The sequence below is a fragment of the Pantherophis guttatus genome, chromosome 4 (genome assembly GCF_059756535.1).
Source record: "Pantherophis guttatus breed Tessera chromosome 4, ASM5975653v1, whole genome shotgun sequence".
Taxonomy (NCBI): domain Eukaryota; kingdom Metazoa; phylum Chordata; class Lepidosauria; order Squamata; family Colubridae; genus Pantherophis; species Pantherophis guttatus.
The window spans coordinates 69,896,386-69,917,104 of record NC_142066.1 but is presented as its reverse complement, the minus strand read 5'-3'; the positions used below and the strand labels follow the sequence as shown (position 1 = coordinate 69,917,104).

General features: G+C 44.2%; 2 protein-coding genes across 4 annotated transcripts in view; one reads left to right on the top strand and one right to left on the bottom strand.

Moving 5' to 3' along the window:
* The window catches only part of CNTNAP2 (contactin associated protein 2), a 1,550,102-nt gene that overhangs the window by 1,382,637 nt on the left and 146,746 nt on the right, over positions 1-20,719 (top strand). For all 3 annotated transcript variants that reach the window (XM_060691806.2, XM_034416464.3, XM_087892376.1), the window contains exon 16: positions 11,194-11,364. In XM_060691806.2, the coding sequence (XP_060547789.1) occupies positions 11,194-11,364 (171 nt within the window). The remainder of the gene's footprint in view (positions 1-11,193; positions 11,365-20,719) is intronic.
* LOC148114159 (uncharacterized) lies at positions 18,745-20,570 on the bottom strand. The gene has a single exon (XM_087892387.1). The coding sequence runs from the start codon at positions 20,556-20,558 to the stop codon at positions 19,161-19,163; it is 1,398 nt and encodes a 465-aa protein (XP_087748513.1). The 5' UTR covers positions 20,559-20,570; the 3' UTR covers positions 18,745-19,160.

Genomic DNA, 20,719 nt, shown 5'->3' with positions numbered 1-20,719 from the left:
GAGAGGGAGGAGCCACCCCAGTTCAGAGGGAAGTTCGATGGTGACCCAGACAACCTCGCCCAATTCCTCGATTCAGCTGAGATATACATAGAGCGGTTCGGACACCTCTACCCTTTCCCCAGAGCCCTAGTGAATGCTATCTCGGAAGGGCTGGAGGGAGAAGCAAAGAGGTGGTCAGCATCACTCTACAAATACAGGGGCCCCCAGCTACAAGATGCGGATGGGTTCTTGCAACTATTGAGAGCCCGTTATGAGGAGGAGGAGGAGGACCCCTATGTGGAAGACGAGCTCAGAAACCTAATGCAGAGGGGGAAGCCCATCCGTGAATTCAGGAGAGTCATTGGGACACTGCCTCCCCTACCAGAGCGATTGCTGGTGTATTTTTTTAGAACAAGCCTAGATAAAAGAATTTCCCAAGTGACTGCCTATCGTGACATTCCAAACCGACTCGCTGAATGGTTCCGGGTAGCGATAAAAGTCGACAGAGGGCTGCGGGCAAGTGACACGTCAAAACCACCAGAGGAAAAGGAGAGAGGCCGACCAGACCAGGGGCCACTCAACAGACGAGAAACCCCAACATCACAGCCCTTCTACAGACCAACTGCCCCACGGAGCCCACTGAAATGCTACAGATGTGGAGGAAGCGGCCACATAGCAGCAAGATGTGGAACGCCTAGACCGGGACCAGCTCCACCGCCCAAAGCATGACCAGGGCCCAAGCACGTCACCCACGTACCGCGGGAAGCTCCCCAAATCCCTGAGTTTTTCGCTCATCTGACCGAAACCAGAGGAATCCCAGATGAGGGAGATCAGTCCCCCGAACCCTATGACACGGAAGACGAAGGCGAGGATGACCCGATGGTGAATGGGCCCGTCCATACTTTTCTTTTCCCCATATGCCTAACAGCCCCCAAAACAGGGGCCCAAGAGACTTTCCAAGCCCTAATAGACTCGGGTAGCACACGGTGCCTAATCAACCTACCCACAGTTCTAAAATTGGGAATCCGAGCTAAACAGCTCAAACAACCAATTCATTTCGAGCAAGTTGATGGGTCCCTAGTGGGAGGAACGTACGCCACACACTTGACTGAACCCGTAAGACTAGAACTCGCAGATCACTGGGAGACGATCCGCTTCATAATAGCCCCCAAGATGACAGAACCAGTCATATTGGGACTCTCATGGCTCGACAAATGGGGCCCAATCATTTGTTGGCAAGAGGGAACCCGCAGGCTGAGAATAGCAAAGGGGCCCCAACCCCTGCCGCCCCGACCAGAATTCCCTCCCACGCTGAAACCCCAAAGCAGCCCTCCACTACAGAAGAAAACACCACCAACACAAGGGTCCCTCCCAGAAGGTGCAGCAAAGCAATTGGCAGCCGCACCCACCACCACTTGTAACGCAAACCAGATCCCAAGGGAGTACCAAGACCTTGCAGGGGTATTCAGCGAGGCCGAGTGTGACATTCTGCCCCCCCACCGCGAGACCGATTGTGCCATCGAGATTATCCCAGGAGCGAAACTACCCAAACCTAAAATGTATGCCATGACGCCCCGAGAAATGCAGGAAATGCGGGACTACATAGACAAAAACTTACAAAGGGGATTTATTGAGCCAGTGAAACCAAGGGTAGCGGCGCCGGTCATGTTTAAAGAGAAAAGGGATGGCTCCATGAGACTGGTGGTCGACTTTCAAAGTATCAACGCTGTTTGCGTACACAACTTGTACCCCCTCCCCCTCATGAAAGACATGTTAGCCCACCTAGCTAAAGGGAAGATTTTCACCAAACTAGATCTTCGAGAAGCTTATTACCGAGTACGCATAAAGGCAGGAGATGAATGGAAAACAGCATTCAACTCCCCCTGGGTAGTTTCCAGTTTAAAGTAATGCCTTTTGGATTGCAAGGAGCCCCGGCAGTATTCATGCAGTTAATAAACGAAGTCTTACATGAACACCTTTACAAAGGAGTCCTCATCTACCTGGACGATATTCTTATCTACACGGAGACCATAGATGAACATATACCCCTCGTCCGCCAAGTACTGAAAAAACTGCTACGGGCAAACCTATATGTCAAACTGCCAAAATGCGATTTCCACCAATCACGGCTAGACTACCTGGGCTACTGAGTATCAAATGAGGGGATAGAGATGGACCCAGCCAAGGTCCAATCAGTTCTACAATGGCAGCCCCCTCACACCCGCAGACAACTGCAAAGTTTTCTAGGCTTTGCGAATTTCTACAGACAATTCATCCCCTCGTTCGCGAAGATTGCCAAACCTTTGACGGACCTCCTAAAGACAGGAAGCCCAGCGATGAAACCTCGCCTGGGACAACCCCTACAGTGGGACCTGACCTGCCAACAGGCATTTGAGACACTAAAAGGACTATTTGCGAAAGAACCTGTCTTAAAACACCCGGATCCGGAACAGCCTTTTGTCATCCAAGCAGATGCAAGTGATGTGGCAGTAGGAGCCGTGTTACTCCAAAAGAACAACCAAGGTGATCTACAACCCTGCGCCTACACCTCCCGCAAACTCACCGATACGGAGAGGCGATGGGTGGCGTGGGAGAAGGAAGCGTTTGCAGTAAGGTGGGCCTTGTTGACCTGGCGGCACCTTCTAGAGGGAGGCCAGAAACCATTTGAAGTCTGGACTGATCATAAAAACCTAGAGGCCCTAAAAACCCCACGAAAACTGTCGCCCAGGCGTGCGGTGGGCACAATACTTCAATCGTTTCAATTTCGAGCTTAAGCACATCCCAGGAGGGAGAAATTTCCTGGCTGATGCCCTCTCCCGGATGCCCCAATACAACAGTGAGCGGGAGCAGGTAGTGAATGCCATCATCCCCTCCACCCAAGCTGCGGCCCAAGTGATCACCAGACGGCAACGACATGACAAGCAAGGCCAACTTGCAAGTGACTTAACTGCAAAATTAAAAAATGAAACGCTGACAGACCCCTGGTATCGGGACAATCAACATCTCTTGACAAAAAGAGATGAACTAGCATGGAGGGGGACAAAGCTCTATGTCCCACAGAGTTTACACATCCTGATTCTCAAGAGGAGCCACGACGTCAAACCAGCAGGACACTTCAGGTTCCTAAAGACTCTGCACCTAGTACGAAGGCAGTTCTGGTGGCCACACATGAGAAAGGACGTAGACAGTTATGTAAAAAGCTGCACCGTTTGTGCCACGATGAAGACAAGGCCAGGGTGCCCGCCTGGATTGTTGCAAGCAGTAGCTGAGCCAACAAGACCATGGGAGGAGATTGCAATGGACTTTATAGTAGACCTACCGAGGAGCAGTGGAAATACAGTGATCTGGACTGTAATAGACTTATTCTCCAAACAGGCACACTTCATTCCTTGTAGTGGACTGCCTTCAGCCCGTCAGTTATCCAAACTGTTCCTGAAACACATTTACCGCCTACATGGAGTCCCCAGGAGAATCATTTCCGACAGAGGGGTCCAGTTCACAGCAAAGTTCTGGAGGGAGTTTCTACGATCCATAGGTTCATCCCAAGGGCTCAGCTCAGCATTTCACCTGAGCACCAATGGGGGGGCAGAAAGACTGAACGCTATGATAGAACAGTATTTAAGATGCTACGTCGACTACCAGCAGTCCAATTGGGCAGACCTCCTACCTTTTGCGGAGGTTGCATATAATAATGCTGTCCACAGCAGCACGGGGCTAACCCCGTTCAAAATAGTGAGTGGCATGGATTTTGTTCCCATGCCAGAATACCCGAGGGAGCCCCCTTCCTCAGTCAGTTTGACCGACTGGATGGCAATGTTGAGACAAACTTGGGAAAATGTTAAGAGGGCGCTGGCAAAGGCGGCTCAATCTTATAAGGAACAAGCAGACAAGCACCGAACTCCCCAAAGACCATTTCAGCTGGGAGAGAAAGTTTACCTCTCCACCAAGTACTTGAGACTTAGACTCCCGAGCAGGAAATTGGGCCCAAAATTTATAGGACCATTTCCTATAATAAAAATAATCAACCCCGTTACAGTGCAATTGCAGTTGCCATAGCTTTTGGCGAAAATTCACCCCGTTTTTCACAGTAGCCTTCTAAAACCTGTAGTGGGGTCTACTTTAAGGCCAATGCCACGTGAACCCCCTGGGCCCCTGGTTGTTGGGGGCCAAACGCACTACGAAGTGCAGCGGATTCTTGATTCAAGATGGCACAGGGGGTGCGTTCAGTACTTAATTAAATGGAAGGGTTACCCATTGTCAGAGACTTCCTGGGTGAAGAGCGCAAACATTCAAGCTGATCGCCTTATAGCAAAATTCCATGCAGACCACCTGGGAAAGCCGGGAGGGGGGGTGCACAGCCAGGGAGGGGCTGATGAGACTAATCTTGTTGTGTTTTCCCTATGGGATAGGTGATGTCACAGAAGTGAAGGGAGAGGGGCCGGATGTCAGCGTTCCAAATTAGGCTCTCTTCCAGCGCTGACATAACGAGATGAAGCAGAGAGAGCAGAAGCTTGATTTATTGCTGAGATGAACTTTTACCTAGTTTTTGTATGTTACAGATAGTGTTTCCTGGGAGACGAGGATGGGGGCTACATTCCTGTGAAAAGAACGTGCCGGGATGTAGAGATGGATCTGCATGATGGCCAATGGGACATTGGGGTTGGAGAGCGGAAGAGGAGGGGGTTGGAAGGAGGGGCCAGTTTGGCTGCAATTTGAATCAGGAATGTCGGATTCTGCTATTCTTAAAATAAAAGTGATTCATTAGAGAGTTTGCGTTTGAGAATGAAGTTTATTCAAGATAGCACCGAAACTTGACAACCCCAATGTTACCGGCTAGGAATGTCTGAGGCAGATAAACTGTTTCCAAAACAAAGCAAGTGCAAATGATTGATGGACATTGGACAATGGGAGGTCCAGGGAGGAAAATTGAACCTTTTCCTATGCTGTTTGTGCACAAAATAGTTAAAACTGGCTTTTCTATTTCTGTACCCATATGAAATCCTCAGTAGATTTATACTTTTGATTTTAAAAAGTCCCAGGAATTTCTTTTGCTAATACAGTAGGACTGTTGACATTAAGCCAGTTCTCACAGAAATAGCCCACCTGGATCCCACCAGAAGGTCAACCCTAGATGTCAGCTCCTTTGCTGTCACTCTCATAGTATATGGACAGCTCTAGACAATGAATAATGCTGTTTGCATGTGAAATCATTAGAACTGGCTTTTCTAATTCTGTACCAATGTGGAATTTTCAGTAAAGGCATAGTCTTGGTAAAAAGAATATCCCAGGAGTTTCTTTGGCTGTGTAACCAGTGGGGTGATTGACAGCATGGTTTGCTTAAGCATTACATGCACTCCAGGGCTGGGTTCTACTTACCTTTACTTACTTAGAGTAGAGGTACCTACTTACCTCTACTCTACCTTACTTACTACCAGTTCGCAATGGGAGCACGTGCACATACGTGCTTTCCTCGCGTGGTTGAGCATGCTTCTGTGCATGTGCAGAAGCTTCTGCGTATGTGCAGATTGTATCTTATGATGTCTGGGCAGGTGGGCGGAGCTGCTTTTACTATCGGTTCTCAAGAACCGGACAGACCAGGAGCAACCCACCACTGATGCACTCATATACCTATGCTCAGGTCTTCATTTCTTCCTCTGCTATTAATTGGTGAAGTTTTTTGGCTCAGCTCACCTATAGAGCTCAGCTTGGATCGTTCCCAATTTTGGCTTTTTACAATGAGTCCTGTCCAAATTCCTCAGACAGTTTTTGTGCTGTGTTTCTAATGCATCCTGACATCTTCAATCAGCTATGATGAAGGTAGTCACAGACTGGCTCTTAATTATCTAGTGTCTGAATTTTGCTCATCTTTCCTATTCCCTCCCAATTTCACTCCAATGCTGTCAGATAACTATTAGTCCTACTGAGTAACATCCCTTGCAAGGAAATTACCAATACATGGTCTTTTTCCACAAAAAGCATTAGAAAGGGGCTATGATCAGACAACATCACTCATTAAACAACATATTATGGATGACTCATTAAACAACCTGTTCTGGATGAGGAATTCCAGAGTAATCTAGGCAGAATTCCTAAATTGCCAATGGACCAGCATGTAATGTATCTTCTAAAACCTGCTATATAGCTCACAAACTTTGTTTGCTCGGAACATAGAAGAACCCTTCAAGGTCTTAGTTACCACCTTTAGAGCGCTCCATGGCTTAGGACCGGGGTACTTACGAGACCGCCTTCTGCCACCAATAGTCTCTCACCACCCAGTACACTCCCATAGAGGGGCTTCTCAGGGTGCCGTCAGCCAAACAGTGTCGACTGGCAGCCCCCAGGGGGAGAGCCTTTTCTGTGAGGGCACCCACCATCTGGAACGAGCTCCCCCCAGAGATACAGAGGATTCCGGATCTGCGCACTTTCCGCCGTGCCCTCAAAACCTTCCTGTTTCAGCAGGCCGGCCTGGCCTAACTTTCCCTTTATATTGCTTTTGATTTTATTTTAAACTGGGATGTCTTGAATTATCTAGGACCAGAGTGTTTAGTATATTTTAATTGGTTTTTTTAATGTTTGTATTACATGTATTTTTATCGTTCGCTGTTCACCGTCCTGAGTCCCTCAGGAATAGGGTGGTGTATAAATTTAATAAATAAATAAATAAATAAATAAATAAATAAATAAATAAATAAATAAATAAATGAATGAATGAATGAATGAATGAATGAATGAATGAATGAATGAATAAATAAACCCTAGTTAAGGTGCAGGGCCCATCGTTTGGTGGTACTAGAGCAAAAACATTTTTACAATTCTCTATACAGAACAATTATGTCCCTGTGAGCATGAGAAGAATTGAACATGTAGCATTGCTTGTCAATTTTTAGAGGCATTTCAAAATATCTGTTGGAGTTGCCGGGTTGTCCCAGAATTTCTACATAACCTTTCCTATTGTCTGACAAAAGCTCTAGCATAACATAAAGATTATGTTCAATTCCAGTCATGTCCAACTCTAGAGATCAGTGCTCATCTCCGTTTCTTAGCCAAGGGAGCCAGTATTATCTGAAGACATTTCTGTAGTCATGTGACTAGCATGATTATATGCTAAAGTACACAGAATGCTGTTAACTTTCCAGGGAAGTAGTACCTATTTAATCTACTCACATTTGCATGCTTTTGCTAGATGGGCAAGAGCTGAAACAGGAATGAGGTCTCGAACCTGGGCTATCAGCTGTCTTGCTGACAAGCTAACTTCTTTAACTGCTCAGCCATCGCACCCCCTTTTACCATAATATATAATATAGCAAATTTTGTGTCAGTTTTTATCTCTATTTAGAATTAGTTTCCCTATTATTTATTCTTATAGGTTTGAAATTTGTATTGTTTTAGTTTTAAATATCTACTATGGCAGTTCTGAGTCATTCTGATTAGTGGTGTACATTTTCATTGTTTCAACATATGGTTTATCTACTTGTTTATATTTACTCCTACAATTCCTTCTTAAAATGTATATATGTCTAATAAATACTGGAAAATATTGAATAGAATAAAGCTAATGGCTGAGTCATATCCGACACTTCTGTTTCTGTGGTCCTTGCAACTGCAGTTTTTCATATCTACCATTTTAAAGAAGTAAACACATGAAAACAATAGAGTAACCCTTGAAACACTTTAATTCTATTTTAAAAGGCATAAGCAATTCTCCAAAGTCTGCTCCCTTACCCTCAGGTCATGAAAATTGAAAATCTTGTTCCACTGACATATGAAACATGGTAATTTCCACTTCGTTTTATTGACCCACATGCATTCTATGACACTTAATCCTTCCCACATATGTTATTGTACTCCAACTCTGACCTCTAACATGAGGTCAGAATATGATGTTGCCAGAAACTCATTTTTAAACTATAGATTGCCTATTTATTAATATATATTTTCTGTGTGTCAAAACTATATTGTGAGGGGTTCATTTCATGTCTCCCTAATTCTAGCATAAACATTGTTTTTTCATCTACCAGACTCTTTGGCTATGTGCTTGTTGACATTAGGCTGAGAACTCCTGACTGCTAGTGGCCACTTTAAGCTGCTGCAGATGTCGTCCTGTTACTGGAAAATGCCCTTCATTTTCATTTTGGTCATGTTTACAGGGAAGATGGAACAGTGCATCCAACATGTGATTTTCAAAGGGCTTGTTAAGTTTTACATAAATGCCTTAGTAGTATGGGGTTAATACTGTTCTTGAAAAACAGCTAGGGCTTGATACTCAGAAAATTTATTTTAATCAGGAAAGACACTCATTATATACCAGGTCTGGGCTGCAGACAATAGAAAGTAAAAGAGGTGACATTGACAGAAATATGCAAGAACTATTGGCAAAGGGGACCAAAGCATCATTCAGTCCTGTTGAAACAAGGTAATATTCAGAAGCAGACCATATTCTGCCTTCCTAATTCACTGGAGTAAAAGCGGAAGAGTGGTTTAGCACAATTAGACTTGCAAGTTTTTGTTATTATAGGCAATCTTAATAAAATGTGACTCTAATCTTCCTGGAGAGTGGATTTTCTCATCTGGTCTACTTTATGGGGATGACATGGTTATTGTTACTGCATAGTGTTACTGTTATATGTTATACATTGTTTTGTTAGTAATGCAATAATTTCATTGTGTATATTACTGTGGGAGGGGAAAGGGGTATGTCAACTCAATTCTACCTACCCACTTCTGGCTTCAGAAATACTAGATAACATGGTGATCTCTGCCATCATTACATGTGAGCCAATTACAATTGCAATCCACTGGTTACTTCCCAATGCTGCCAGCCACCTTTGTTGCTTGCTTGTAGCACTGCCATATCCATGCAACACAGTTGGATCTCGGTGCTTGCAACCTGTTAGTCAAGTAACTTGACAGGTGATTAGATATGCCTTCTCAAGCACCTGCCTACACTTGTCAAACCTACAGGAAGCAACATTGCAGAGAGTGATGATGGGTCATTGTTTTTTCACAAGCAGGTAATTAATTATTGTTGGAAAGGAAAATAAAGCCCAAGGGAATCCAGCACATTCTTTAATTTGTCCTGCATTAAATCAGTAAAGACAGCACAGTTGCTGTTCTCCTTTATATAGTGGATTAAAGATCAGCAATGAAGATAGTACAATTTATGCTAGTATATTTTTCTGCCAGCAAAAGGAGTGAATAACAGAACTTTTGGACAGCCATCTAGTTTTCCCCATACCTATAATTAGTTCGACCTTGGGATACATTCCATTTAAACTTATCATTAATGATGGAAATACGAATAGAATAGAATAGAATAGAATAGAATAGAATAGAATAGAATAGAATAGAATAGAATAGATAATTTAAAGCAACATGTAATCAAGAGCCATTTGTTATTTGAGGAAAAGATAAAATCAGCTATCATCTTTCCCATGAAAATCCAGGCAAGCTTTTCTGGGCTACAGAACTCAGATCTGTACTTTCAAAGAAATTAGGCCATAATGTAATATTGTAAACAATATTATTTGCTCACTCTTAAGTGCGTTTTTGTTTAGTCTCTAATACAGGGGTCTGCAACCTTAAACACTCAAAGAGCCATTTGGACCCATTTCCCACAGAAAAGAAAAAACCAGGAGCCACAAAACCTGGGTGGGCATGGCTAACTCAATGTCACTCACTTCTACCAGTCACATGAACCCCCCCTAGCGACGCCTACCCAGCCGCTCATTAGGGCAGAGAACCAGTTGTTAAAAAACACCAGGAACCCAAAATCCTTATGACATCTCTCTCTCTCCCCTCCCTCCCTCCCCCCTTTCTCTCCCCCTCTCTCTGTATCTCTCTGTCTCTGCCCTGGCTGCTTCTCTATCCCCTGTTGTCACCCTTACCTTCTCAGGCTAGGTGAGGAGTGACTGGGAGGGGAGGGTGGGGGCGGAGCCAGCCACTGGTGGGATCACCTGACAGGGGGCCACAGCAGAGGGCCCAAAGAGCCGCAGGTTGCTGACACCTGCTCTAATATAATCTTTGTTTCATTCCTGGGTATTAAAACATATGAAGTTACTCTTTTTACATAAAAATTCTACTTTCTGGAAGTTGTAATGTACACCATCATGGATGGAGGAATGGTATTTCAGTGTGGCCTTACTAGAGTAGCGTACAGTGGTAGTATCACTTCATGTGACTTGATACTATCACTCTCTTAATGCAGCCTACAGCATCATTTCCTTGACTTTTTTCTTCTTCCTTACATATTGAAAGAATTATTTTTGTTGTTGTTGTTGAAAGTCTTAGCTTATTCACCCTTGCAGTCTCCTGTTTCTTTCCTCTAGGTCATTGCTTTTTTCCAAAATTTTCTTTTTGGTCCTTTCTGAATAAAAGTTTACTTTAAGATAGTTAAAGTGCTATAACATTAGGTAGCCAACTAACCTCATAATTTATGTGATAACTAAGTAAACCGAACTGAGCTTTATTCACTTTCATTGTGATAACATATAATAGCTAAAGACTTAATATCCTTCTATATGTATTTCTTCTATGTATTTGGTTAGAGCTGGTTTTCAAGTTTCCTCTTTATATTATTATGCCCCTAGTTATATTTTACATAGTTTTGTTTTTTAATTTAATTTGTAAACTTTTGGAGTTTCTAGAAAATCTGTCTATAAACTCTCTAAACATCAATTATACTGCATTTGTTAGACTTCAAGATTTCATAGAGCTGTCTTTTTGCTTTTATCTCACTATAGTTGATCTAAAAAATACTTGAACTGGGAATTTTAACTTTAATTTAATTGTAATGGAATTAATAAAATCTCATCACAAAAGAATGCAATGCTGACCTTCAGAAATTTAATTAATCTCTTCAGATTCTTGTTTCAAGTATGATTTAGCAGAGGAAAGCTTCCATTAACTTGGCAGCTAAGTAATAATCACTCTTGTTTATTAAGTGCAAGCAGAATTTTCCAGTGTAATATATATTATGAACAACAATCATGCTCATTGAATTATAAGCAATATTAGGCTGCAACTAGCTATCAGTAAAATAATAAAATTATTAATATTTTTAATTAAAAATATTATTTTTCTATATAGAAGACAAATACTATAGCTTGCTCCCCATTTCAAACTTCAGCTTTCTGACCCTTTATAAATAGTATTGTTTATTTTGTCTAATTTTAAGTAGCACATAGCTCAAAAGAAATATATTTTCATATGTTACAGAGAATTACTGGAATGCTGCATCATTTGTTACTCGATCTTCATATCTCCACTTCTCCACCTTTCAAGGAGAGACTAGTGCTGACATTTCATTCTACTTCAAAACATCAGCCCCTGATGGAGTCTTCCTTGAGAATCGGGGGAATTCAGATTTCATCAAACTTGAGTTAAAATGTAAGTATGTCCACAGCATGAATTAGAGTATCAGATGAAAGTAAGATAAGGTTTTAAATTTTTATTATCATGCATACTCTATGAACTCTCCAATGAAGCAAAAAAAAAAAAATAGCTTGGGTGTCCTGTCTTAAACTAGAATGTTTAATGCTTAATTTAATGTTCTTAATCCAGCCAGCTCAGAAGTAGGCCTGCTTACATAGCTATGCTAAATAATAATGCCACTTTCCTTTGATTTAAAAAACCCCAATGATTTAAGGAGATGGACATGATTCTCTTCCTTACAATCACACTACACAATAATTAGACTAAAATTTTCACTTAAAATGATAAATTCAAGGTTGCACATTCTAATAGTTTAATATATTTATCTCTAGTCCATTTATGGACACAAAGGTATACTGGTGTATCTTGATCTCTTATGCCAATTGATCTCTCTTCTGCCCTGGTAATGAGGCCAATGAGTAGTGCTTAAAGTTACAGCTTTAATGTAAAACATTTACAAATTGCATGGCTACGAGCAAAGACAAGGAGGAGGGATTTTGCAACTACCTAAATACAGAGATTTACGAATAAAAAGGGACATTAGGACAGGGACGGTAGGCACGTTGGTGCGCTTATGCACACCCCTACAGATCTCTTAGGAATGGGGTGAGGTCAACAGTAGACAGTCTAAGGTTAAAGTTTTGGGGGTTTGGGGAAGAAACCACAGTGTCAGATAGTGCATTTCAGGCACTGACCATTCTGTTACTGAAGCCATATTTTCTGCAATCAAGTTTGGAGCGGTTTACATTAAGTTTGTATCTATTGTGTATTCATGTATTGTTGTGGTTGAAGCTGAAGTAGTCATTGACAGGTAGGACATTGTAGCAGATAATTTTATGTTCTATGCTTAGGTCAGACCGAAGGCGGAGTTGTTCTAAATTGTCTAAGCCCAAAATTTCAAGTCTAGTGGCATAAGGAATTCTATTGCGAGCAGAGGAATGGAGGACTCTTCTCATGAAAATATCTCTGGACTTTCTCAATTGTATTAATGTCTGATATGCAGTGCGGGTTCCAGACAGATGAGGTGTGTTCGAGAATTGATCTAGCAAATGTTTTGTATGCTTTAGTTTAGTAGTACAATATTACCAGAGAAGAACTACGCAAAATTAGGTTAACAACTCTTAATGCCTTTTTGGCAATGTTGTTACAGTGGGCTCTGGCACTTAGATCTTTAGAAATGAGTACTCCAAGGTCCTTGACAGATTGAGGGTTGTCTACAAGGTCATGTCCAACTAGCCTGTATTTTATGTTCTGATTTTTTTTCACTAATGTGTAAGACAGAGCATTTGTTGGTTGAGATTTGAAGTTGCCACTTGTTTGACCAATCTGACACATAGTCAAGGTCTTTTTGAAGGGTAGCAGCATTGTCGGTGGTGTTGAATAGTTTTACATCATCAGCGAAGAGAACACAGTTACTTTTAATATTATCGCAAATGTCATTTATGTAAAGTATAAAGAGTGTTTGTCCTAAAACACTATCTTGGGGAACACCGCTGTTGACAGATACAGGATTTGATAGAGTGCTTCCTATTTTGACCACTTGTTGCCTGTTTGACAGGAAAGCAGCTATCCATTTATGCAGGAGTCCAGAAATGCCATAAGAATTTAGTTTTAGAAATAGTTTGTCATGTACCACTGAATCAAAGGCTTTACAGAAGTCTATGTAAATTGCATCTCTTGGTTTGCCCCGATCGAGATGTGTAGTCCATATGTTTTTGCAGTGTAGTAGTTGCAGATTACAAGATAAATTTAGTATTGTCAGAATTTGATCTGAAGTGAATAAAAACTTTTGGCCTCTCCTGCTTTATTGAAAATCCCCAATACGATCTGTGAAACAAGCATCAAGATCCCCAATACCATGAATTATCCATACATTTTCTCTAATTCACTCCCTCTCTCTCATTCACTAGTTCTTTTCTACTTGCTTGCTTTATCTGAGTCATCTGTCTTGTCTTCTAATGCTTTCACTTTTATGCATTTTTTTGCTCTTTCTTGTTATGTCTATCACTTTGTAAAGGGAACTATTGACAGACCTCTGTGAGTAAACTGCTTGCTCTCTCAACCCTGCCCTAGTAGTTTGTGCTCTCTGTTCCCTTTTTTGCCAGAAAACTCTCAAAACTGCAATGTTAGCTAAGTTGCAAAAAGAAAAACAAATAAGAGACAGTTTCTGTGACTCCAGCTTCATCTGCACAGCCTGTAATTAGCTAACATTTTGATCAAATGTTTAACAAATGAGAAGAGAAGGGATAATTTACACAGAGAGCCACCATTTCTCTGAGGATTCAACTTCACAAGCAATTACCAGGACTGAAAAGTCTGGATGTGCATCCTGCAGGCAAAAGCTGTCAATAAGAGCTAGACATATGACAGCCTCAGACTGCATCATTACACAGTCACTGCCAAGTGCCAGAAGTTGGTCATACAGTAATGCTTGTATCAAGAAAAAATGGAACACAGTACTTCAACATCAGATCAGCTGAGTACAATGTTAGGCAAGGCATGAGCTGAAACTTATGTCATTAGGACAAGTCCTTAAAGAGCTATTAGGAAAGCATTTTTGAAGGGTGGCTTCTGATTTAGATGCTTTTGTAGAGGTCAAGGCATACTATTTGACTTGCTGATTGGCTACCATGGGCATGGTAATTTGTCTCCCTACATTTCCTTTTTTTTTTTTTATGCAAGGGGCCAAAGCCATTGCACTAATATGTGAACATAATAATTAAATATTTAAAGTGCATAAACATGATATTGTTTTCACAATATTTTTATATAAACAATACATCTATAAAAGATAGTTATGCTACATTAGTCTATTGGTTAATAACCCCTCGGCATTTACCATGTTAAATTTTGACCAAATTTACTTATTCTACACATATGATCAGGATCTTCATATATTTAAAAGAATGCAGACATTTTATTTCCTGAGTGAAAGAAAAGTATTATAATGTGAAACCAATCTGCTCTGCAGAAGTGTTAATGAAGTTTGCTCTTATGGAGAATCCATTAATAAAGTACAATAAAGAGCTGTAAAACATTTGGTTGGCCCATTCATCAAACAATACTTCTTTCTACTTGTCACCTATCAAGGATCAGCTAGCAAAGATGGAGAAACATGTCAGGCAACATGTTTACATAATTTGATATGTTTATATTATAATTACTTTTACATATCACATATCAAGATAGACTTCCATTCTTCAGAATTTAGCAGAAGATCTTGGCTATATTTTAGCATATCGAAAAGAAAGTCTAGGTTTCATTAATTGTAATTTTAGATAAATTTGCTTTCCAAATACCCTTCAATTTACTTTATTTTTACTGGAGAAATAATTCGGCTTCTTCCATTGTGTCTGTAAGTGCGTGTTTTTCATTCGATAATAGTAACTTTCAATTGAGATTCCAGACATCTGCAATATGTATAACAGCTGTTCTCATCACTCAGAATTCAAACATCAGATTAGGGACAAGAATTGGTAGGAAATCTTCTCTCGTTTCAAATTACTAGTACACTAAATTCCTTACTAACTAACTTTTGTTCATGCACAGTCAGCCAGATGTTCAGACTGGATCTGGCATTTTTATCCAGCTCTCGAGTCCTTCCCAAGAACCTGGGATAGTCAGATGTTGATGTTTGATAGTATTAGAAGTATCATTGCAGGATGTAACCTGTTCCAATTAAAGCTGCCTTTTGTAATTGACTGATGGTGAATTTGTCAATGCCAATGGTGTTCAAGTGATGTTCCAGTTGTCTTGGGATTGCACCCAAGATACCTATTACTATGTACTATCTTTGCTTTCTTTTGCCAGTCATTCTATTTGCAAGTCTTTGTATTTGGTTATCTTCTCCAGTTCTTTCTCTTCTATTCTGCTGTCTCCAGGTAGTGCCATATCCACTATCCAGACTTTTTGCCTTTCTAAACAACAATTGTTAAATCTAGTATGTGGCAGGTGTCTCTTGGTTTGAATTCTGAAGTCCTGGAATATTTTAGCTTCTTCATTTTCTATTACTTTCTCTATTGTATGGTCCCACCAGTTCTTACAAATGAAGGTGAATATATGTGTCCTAGGATAATGTTTCAGGATCCAAACAAGAGGTTTTGTCTTCTGAGCTTTTGGAGTCATACTGGAGCCCATCTTCAAGGAACTTCTCAGAGAAAAGCCAGAAGACAAAACCTCTGGTCCCAGTGACCCACCAGTTCTTGCTTGCAGGCAAATGATATTTCTTGCAGATCTTACAATGCACCATGGTTGCTACTTTGTCATGCAGTTGTTTGTAGTCGGTCTATATTATTATTATTTAAGATTTAAACTTCAATTCAATTCACAGTCTGGGACTGGTAAAAACTTAATAGTTTAAATCCTAACCAAGAACCTAAGAACTGTTAAGGTAATATCTGACTATATAGCCAGTTCCAAGTAAGGTGGGTTTTTTTGCAATCAAAATATTCAGGTCTGAAAAGGGGCGTTGGTCCTACCTGATACGCCCCTTCTCGTTGAGTGGAGACAGCAGCCAGACGTGGGTTGTGCTCATTGGTCAGAGGTAGGACTGAGCCTGGAATTCTTTTCCAAATCCGCCCCCTGTTGCTAGGGCTCCCAGCTTTTGTCGAAGGAAATCCAGACTCGGTGTGTGGAAAGAAATTAGGAAACAACAAGTCAAAACACTAAGACATGGATGACCAGACTGAAATCAGGGTGGGGCTGGCTGCTGTCTCCACTCAACGAGAAGGGGCGTATCAGGTAGGACCAACGCCCCTTCTCCCTTGAGGGTGGAGACAGCAGCCAGACGTGGGACATACCAAAGATCACTGTCCCATTTCACGGGAGGGAACAGTCTGGGCAGAACACCCCTCCCGAGCTCCAACACAGTGCAACACCCTCCTCCCAAAATCGGCCTCAGCAGAGGCGAACTTATCCAGCTTATAGTGTCTAATAAAGGGGGAAGGAGAGGTCCAAGTCGCCGCCCTGCATATCTCGTCCAAAGAAGCCTTTGAAGCCCATGCCGCCATGGTCGCAGCACTTCTGGTAGAGTGGGCTGTGACAGTGGAAGGAGGAGGCAACGATCGAAGTTCGTACGCCGTTGTAATCGTCGCACGGATCCAGTGCCCCACCGTGGAAGAAGTCACTCGTTGACCTAAGGAAGACGGTAGAAAGGAAACAAACAGTGACTCTGTTCGCCGAATAGCAGCAGTCCTTTGGATGTAGAGGTCAAGCGCGCGACGGACATCCAGGGTGTGTAACTGACTCTCCAGTGGGTTGGAAGGCCAGGGATAAAAATCTGGAAGAACCAGTTCCTGTAAACGATGAAAGGGAGAGTTAATCTTAGTCACAAATGTAGGGTCCAATCTGAGAACCACCCGATCCTCATGAAACACGCATAAATCATCTCTAATGGATAGCGCTGCTAATTCGGAGATTCTGCACGCCGAGGTGATAGCCACTAAAAAGGCTACCTTGCCGGATAACAGACGTAAGCTGACGGAAGCAAGAGGTTCGTATGGTGATCCCATAAGGGAGTCCAGCACGAGGGAGAGATCCCAGGAGGGATACCGATGTAGTACAGGTGGACAGAGGTTGGTCGCACCCCGGAGAAACCTTCGGATCAGCGGCTGCTGAGACAACGAGTGAACAGAATTATATGTCAAGATAGAAGAAATAGCTGCCACGTGCCTCCGGAGGGTGTTTGGAGACAGGCCCTTGTCCAAACCCGACTGCAGAAAATGGAGGACCTGTAAAATGGAGGCCTGAAGAGGGGAAAACCCCTGAGTTGCACACCAAGAAGAAAAGGATCGCCAAGTAGCGGAATAAATCCGTTGGGTAGACGACCGCCGGGATGCTTGGATGGTATGAATTATGTCAGAAGGGATGTGGTCCCCATGTAGAGTTTCCCACTCAACCGCCAAGCGGTCATCTGAAGCCACTGAGGGTCGGGATGTAGAATCGCCCCTTGGCTGAGGCAATCTGGAGTATATGGGATCCTCCAAGGAGGTGACACAGAGAGATGTATGAGGTCCGCAAACCACGACCTCCTCGGCCAGTGTGGTGCCACCAGAATGATCTCTGCCTGCTCCAGCGATAGCTTCCGAATTACCCTCGGAATGAGGGGAAATGGCGGGAAGGCGTACAGTAGGCCCTGTGGCCAAGGGGAGCGTAGGGCATCCACCGCTTCCGCCTGATTGGAAGGAAAGCGGGAAAAGAAGCGAGGTAACTTGCAGTTCTGATGGGAGGCAAACAGATCCACCTGTGGACTCCCGAAAAGGGCGACTATTTCCTGGAAAAGGAGAGGATGAAGGCTCCACTCTCCATGGTCTATCTGTTGGCGGCTCAGCCAGTCCGCTGTCACGTTCGAGACGCCCGAGATATGGTCCGCCTTCAAGGAGGCCCACAGGCACAATCTCTTTGCTTCCCGCATCAGTGAAGCGGATCTGGTGCCGCCCTGGCGATTGACGTGCGCCTTGGCAGAGGTGTTGTCGGTTAGGATCAACACGTGTTCTCCGGAAACTAGAAGCTGGAATGCTCGAAGCGCCAGGTAGATTGCTCGCAGCTCCAGCCAATTGATGCTGTGGGTAGCCTCGACCCTGGACCACGTGCCCTGAGCGATCTGGGCCCCGCAGTGAGCTCCCCATCCACATTTGCTGGCATCGGTAGTCACTGTTACCCACTGAGGGTCCAGGAACAGACAGCCCTTGGAGAGCATTGGAGAGAGCCACCAGCGAAGGGAGGAGAGCACCTCCCTTGGAACTGCCACCTTGGTGAGAGAGGATCCCTTGCCCGTTCTCTGAAAAGGCAAGAGCAACCATTGAAGGTCTCTAAGGTGTAACCTGGCCCAGGGGACAATCGAGATGGTAGAGACCATCTTGCCTAGGAGTTTGGAAAGAAACAAAGGGGAAGCTCTCTTATCCCTCAGGACCTTAGCTACCATGGATCTCAACGCGGCCTGCCGATCCGGGGAGAGAAACACTCTACCTTGTTCCGAATCAATGATAGCCCCCAAATGAAGGATCCTAGTTGAGGGTTCTAGGTGGCTTTTCTGCACATTAACAGAAAAACCGTGTGATGCCAGTGTCTGAATTGTAAGGCGGAGGTCAGACAAGGCCTGCTGACGGGAAGAAGACATAAGGAGAATGTCATCCAGGTAGCACTGGAGACGGACGGCTTGAAGCCTGAGGTGGGCAGCCAAGGCCGCTAAAATCTTAGTGAAGCTACGGGGAGCAGAGGAAAGGCCAAAGGGCAAGGCCGTGTACTGGTAGTGAATCCCAGCATAACAAAAATGGAGGAACTTCCTATGGGAAGGGCGAATGGGGACATGGAGGTAAGCCTCCGTAAGATCTATTGAGCAGAGGAGATCGCCCCTCCGAATGCCGTCTAGTATAGAATGTAAGGATTGCATTTTGAACCTTCTATAGATTACAAACCGGTTCAAACGTTTAAGGTCCAGAATAGGTCTCCACCCACCCGATGACTTAGGGACTAAGAAGACCCGAGAGTAAAACCCCTGCCCCGCCTGATCACAAGGCACACGTTGAATGGCCTTGATGGCCAGTAGATGGTTGATAGCCGCCTCCATGAGGGATCTACGCTCGGCTATCTGGGACAGGGGACAGCGAGTAAAAGACAAAAGGGGGGTGGAAACAAATTCAATGGCCAGACCCGATGAAATGGAGGCCCGGACCCAGCAATCCGAAGTAGTACTCTCCCAAGCTTTGGCGAAGAAGCCCAATCTTCCGCCAATGGGAGGATTGAAGGTACTACTAACGACGGCGACGGATGGAGCGACCCCCTCCCCCTCGAAAGGGCCGCCGGGAACCGAAACCCCACCCCCTGGGAGGTCTGTCCTGGAAATTCCTCTGCCTAGGGCCTAGATACCCCGAATGGAAATTACCCGTGGAACGGGAGGGACCCAAACCGCCTTCCGAAGACCTCATTGGGGGACGAGGACCATAAGGAGAGAAACGGGGTTCCCCTCTACGAAAAACTGCAGGCAAGATCTTTCGTTTGTCCTTGGTTTCAACAAGAAACTTGTCCAAGGCATCACCAAATAGCTTTGTGCCTGAGAACGGAACAGAGGCTAGGCGCCACTTGTGCCTGGCATCCGCCTGCCAATGACGAAGCCAGACCAAGCGGCGGGCGGCAACAGAGGAGGCCATGGACTTCGCTGCAAATCTCGTAGCATTTAAAGTGGCGTCGGCAGAAAATTGCACCGCAGCCACAATCTTGTTGAGGTCTTGCTTCAACCTCGAGTCCTCGGAGGCCATCTTTTCTTGGAGTTGGCGAAGCCAGAGAAGTGTGGTCCGATTGAAGAAAGAGGCCATGGCCGCCGACTTAATGGCCCATGCTGCCCCCAGGTGGGCTCTCTGCAGGACCTGTTCAGCCCTGCGTTCCTCCGGCCTTAGACCTTCCTCAGGATCACCTGGCATAGTGGAAGACGAGAGCAAGGCTGCTACGGGGGTGTCAACGGAAGGAACCTGCAGCAGGGAGTCAAGGTCCTGGGACACAATGAAATTCCTTTTGTCCGTAGAGGACGGCACCGGAAGAGAGGATGGTGCAGACCATTGTTTACGTATAACCTCTAAAAAGAGAGGAGGCGTAGGAATTGCAGTTATCGGTTTAGGCTGTTCAGCAAACAATGGGTGTAATGAGCCTGCAGCAGCCTCAGGCTCTGTAGCGGGGGAAGGACCCAACTGGGCCGTATTTACTGCCTTAAACAACAAGGATTTGAAGAGGGCCTGCGGAAACAGGCCTGTAAAAACGGGCTGATCAGGAGGTAAGCCCTCATCCTCCGATAACTCTGGCTCCGGAACCTCTGCGTCAGCCTGGATGGCATGATCACTGACACAGGAAATCGCCGGAGAATCTGACCCCGCCAGAGAAATTGCATCCTCCATGTTAAAATCGTCGATAGGTTCCTCAGCCACAGATGGGACTGGCTGGAGATGAGGCGGTGTCTTAGCCGGAAAACCACGCTCAGCCAAGGATTGCTGCACAGCCACAGAAATCATTCTTTGGATATCCTCAGGCCGCCAACTAACCTGAGTTTGGTCATGAGCCGGACCGACCTCTGTAGAGGTTCGTGCCGGAGCAGAAGATGGGGAAATCAGTAACCCCGAAGGGACGGGAGCGATAGACTCCACAGCCGGAGGCATGACCATGTTCAAAGAGGAACCCCAGACATCAGTTGATTCAGCTGACAATTGATAATCTTGAATCGAGACCTGGTCCGAGGTCACAGAAGTTTCATGTCTAGGGACATTAGGGTCAACCCTGAGTCTCCTGGGGTGAGCAAGTTCAGACCTAGGGATGTCCTTACCCT